Genomic DNA, 3,716 nt, shown 5'->3' on the forward strand with positions numbered 1-3,716 from the left:
TTTTTTTTTTTTTTTTTTAATTTATTGAAAATGTTCTTCCTTTTTTATAAAGCTGGACTCAAATGAGTAGAGGACTCTTCTGTATTATGATGCTTTGAACTCTTTTATACATAAATAATACATTTAATCTCATTCTTCTCTGTTGATCTGTAGCTTTAGCAATGATACCAGATATTATATTTATGGGATGTTAGTCCTATATAGATAATTACTCAACGTAATGTTTTTCAAATATATTAATTTTCCAGCAAAATAGAACTATATTATAATAATTTCTTAAAACTAGAATTTTATTTATTCTGTTCATGAAACACATTCCAACAAAATTCCCTGGACAGATCATCTCCTTTTTCTTTTCTGATAGTCATTTAATAAGTCAGTGATTCTCTGTAGCACTTATTTTGTAATTTTTCAGACATTTAATTTTTTTAAATGATTGTGGAAAGAGAGAAGGAATAATGACATGGAATAATACTACATTACAACTTACCATCACTCTGTGTTTGAGGTTGGTTAGCCTACCATGCATAAACATTGGTGGTAAGAAGTAAGTGCACACTTCATGTGGGCAAAAAATGAGTTTCCCAAGTGTAAAGTGAAGGTATTAAACGAGGTAAAATTAAACAGCTCCTTAATATAAAATGTTACATGAAATTTATAAGGATGAAGAAATGACTATAGCAAATTTTTACTGATATAAAAGATTATGAATAGGCATAAAAGTGTCAATTATAATGAAAAAAAATCACTCATTCATTCATAAGTGCCTACTATTTGCCAGGCACCATTTTAGATACTGAAAATAATCATAGGATAAAACAGGTGAAATGAAAATGGGGAATGTGGAAAATAGGGTATTTAAAATAGAAAATTGTCTTTCAGAAGATGGATAAAAATTTTAGTTTAGATTTGAAAGGTAGATTCATTTTGAAAGGATAAATGAACATAGAAATGCTTCTGCAATGATCATGCCACTATGTTGCATAAGAAGTAAACAGAACATAGTACAGCTCATTCAAGAGAAACCAAAAACAATACTAATTGCTCAGAGATTATGATATTTTCATTATGACCACAAAATGAACCTGCTAAGACTGTGGTAAGTATCTCTAATATCCCTGAAATCCTAGAAAGCATTTTTGCCCTATGCCAAAGCAAAGGAAATATTGATCAGTTTCTTTAACAACCCTGCTTATGTGTATTTCACTTAGAGTCAAAATGTCCAGTCAGGTTTCCCCTCCCCAAAAAATCTCATGTATTTGGTAGATTCCATGTGAAGCAAAAGGAATAAATGATGGTTCTGAACATTTTATTCAGGATGATTTCTATGAGATTTTCTTAAAACTAAAATAGTACTACCAAGGTTTATCACACAACTATTTACAAACTGTTGCTTTACATCTAAAGAATAAAGATTTGTCACCATCAAAGGCATTCAAATAAGGTGATAGAACTTGAATGCCCAAACTGTAAAATACTGGTTCCAAATGTATTATGAGCAATGACTGCAGCCAAAGATTAAGAGCTTTTTAATTCATAAATTCATAAAAATTCATTAATTCATAAAAATGGTATAAGTAGTTTAGAAGCATATGATCCAGTGTGTTTTACAAAAAGAGCATTTTATAGCCAGACTTCATATGTAACTAACTTGTGTGTGATTATATGCAATGGTTATTTTTTTTTCTTTTTTACTAATGACATTTGACATAATTGTGATAAATTTCCCTATCTAGAGGGTTCTCTTTGCCCATTTTATTTTGTGAGTTAGTAGCACAAACCTGCTTGGTTCCTATGATAATTTTAACCCCTAACAGTGGTAGTGGGTGACTGAGAAAATAGTTCTGCTATCATTATACCATGCTGAGAATTTATTTTAGGTAAATGTTAAAAGAGGTTTTCAAAAATAACCCAAAACAAATATGCCAATTTACTGGGATTTTCCAGACTGACTTAAATATTAAAAATTCAAAAAGGTTGGCTTCCACATGTGCTATTTGTTTCTTACCAGTTCTGTAGCTTCATTTGCAAGATCTTTGGCTTCTCTGGCAACTTTTTCAGCTTCATCAATATTGTCTTTAATATTGCTGTAAGCGTTGAAGGCTGCAGTGGCATTGAAGGAGATATTTTTAGCTTCATCAAGGATTCTGGTGGGATGATTCAAAAAAAGAATGTCAGGTCACTCGATGGTACTCAGGTACTCAAGTGAAGAACATCCTAACTATAAGAAATCTGGCTTCCAAATGATCATGGCCAGTGTAACTATCACAATTCTGAATCATAGTGAGGTAACTACTTATTATATTGTCTGTAGTTTTCTACAACCTAAATTTATATTTCTAAATAATTCAGCTGTGAAATACTACCAACATATCTTAGAAACCCATAGCAACCTCCTCTGCAACCATGTGCTCAAGCAGGTGTGTGATATGAGACAATTCTTCACCTTATTTGTGAAGCATGCTGTGAGATTCAAAGCACTTGTACTACATTGCTGGAATTAATATCATAAAATCTTTCTGGCATAGGTGCACTTCCCAGAGGAGATCAAGTGAGTCTCAGAAGGTTAAATGGCCTGTTTCAGGACAAATGACCAATATGTCCCCAAGTCAGGACTTAGAGCCTGGGTCTGATGACAGCTAGCTTTCTGTTTCATCTACCACCCACCCTTCACTATAACGTGGCAAATGCTTGTCATAAAATGATACTGCATATATTGTCCAAGGTCTTCAGAAATTAATATTGTTTTCTTTGTAATAGTAAGAATTAAGTATGAGAACAAAGCCTTCCATGTGATGTAGATTTATTTGGGCAAATTATTCTTGAGGCTAATAGCACCTCCATTAATCATGAAAATCCCAAAATTGTAGGAGACGCATATCAGTTATACACAGAAGGCTGTTTGTAAGTCAAATATATACTTCCTTCTTTTCTCTCCCTCCTAGGACCTATATAATAATTCCAGCTAGAATAAACAGTTATTTTACAGGAGAAAATGTAATGGCTCCCTGGAGCGTAAAAGAGGGGGAAAAAAAGAAAGCCACCTTTTTAACAACATATTGTTTTGATTCCATTAGAAATATAAAACTGAAATTTGAAACAGAATGTGTTTTATATGTGTTATTTAAAATGCTAATAAGGCAACCACTGTGCTTTCTAATAAAGAACAGAAAATAATTTTCTTCTAAGTGTAGCCTAGGGCTATGTTCGCTTCCTACTAAGCCATATTTGAATGTACTTGTAACTCAGACTTTTGATGCTGCTCCAGTAGAGCTTTGCCCAGACCCTCCTAATTAAGCATTTCCACAGGAAGGCCATGTAGCTAGTATTTTCACAGTTAACAGCAATCAGGATTTGAAAATGATTCTCTACCATTTATGCTAGTCAAAACCTTTGGACAATCATCAAAATACACAAACATTTCCAACATAAATGACATACCCATCAAGGACAGCAGATGAGTCATTCAACTGAGCTGCATGGCTCTCAGCCTGGGACACCTTCTCAGCAAGCTTCCTGTCCTTTATTTCTTGGGAGAGGTCATCTATTTTATCTTTAAGCTCCTCAGACATAGGTGGCAATTTAGTTTGGATGTCTTCAACATACTGATATGTAGAGAAGAGGGTATTTTAAGTAAGTGAATTTAAGCCTTCTCTCTTTTACTAATTTCTCTATGAGACATAACTACAAGTGTTTAGGTTTTCTTTTTTTTTTTT

General features: G+C 33.0%; 1 protein-coding gene across 1 annotated transcript in view; it reads right to left on the bottom strand.

Moving 5' to 3' along the window:
• The window catches only part of LAMA2 (laminin subunit alpha 2), a 621,613-nt gene that overhangs the window by 117,665 nt on the left and 500,232 nt on the right, over positions 1 to 3,716 (bottom strand). The window contains exons 38-39 of the mRNA XM_017533228.2: positions 3,442 to 3,605; positions 2,009 to 2,147 (exon numbers count right to left, since the gene is read on the bottom strand). Of these exons, the coding sequence (XP_017388717.1) occupies positions 2,009 to 2,147; positions 3,442 to 3,605 (303 nt within the window). The remainder of the gene's footprint in view (positions 1 to 2,008; positions 2,148 to 3,441; positions 3,606 to 3,716) is intronic.

The sequence above is a fragment of the Cebus imitator genome, unplaced genomic scaffold, assembly GCF_001604975.1.
Source record: "Cebus imitator isolate Cc_AM_T3 unplaced genomic scaffold, Cebus_imitator-1.0 Scaffold81, whole genome shotgun sequence".
Taxonomy (NCBI): Eukaryota; Metazoa; Chordata; class Mammalia; order Primates; family Cebidae; genus Cebus; species Cebus imitator.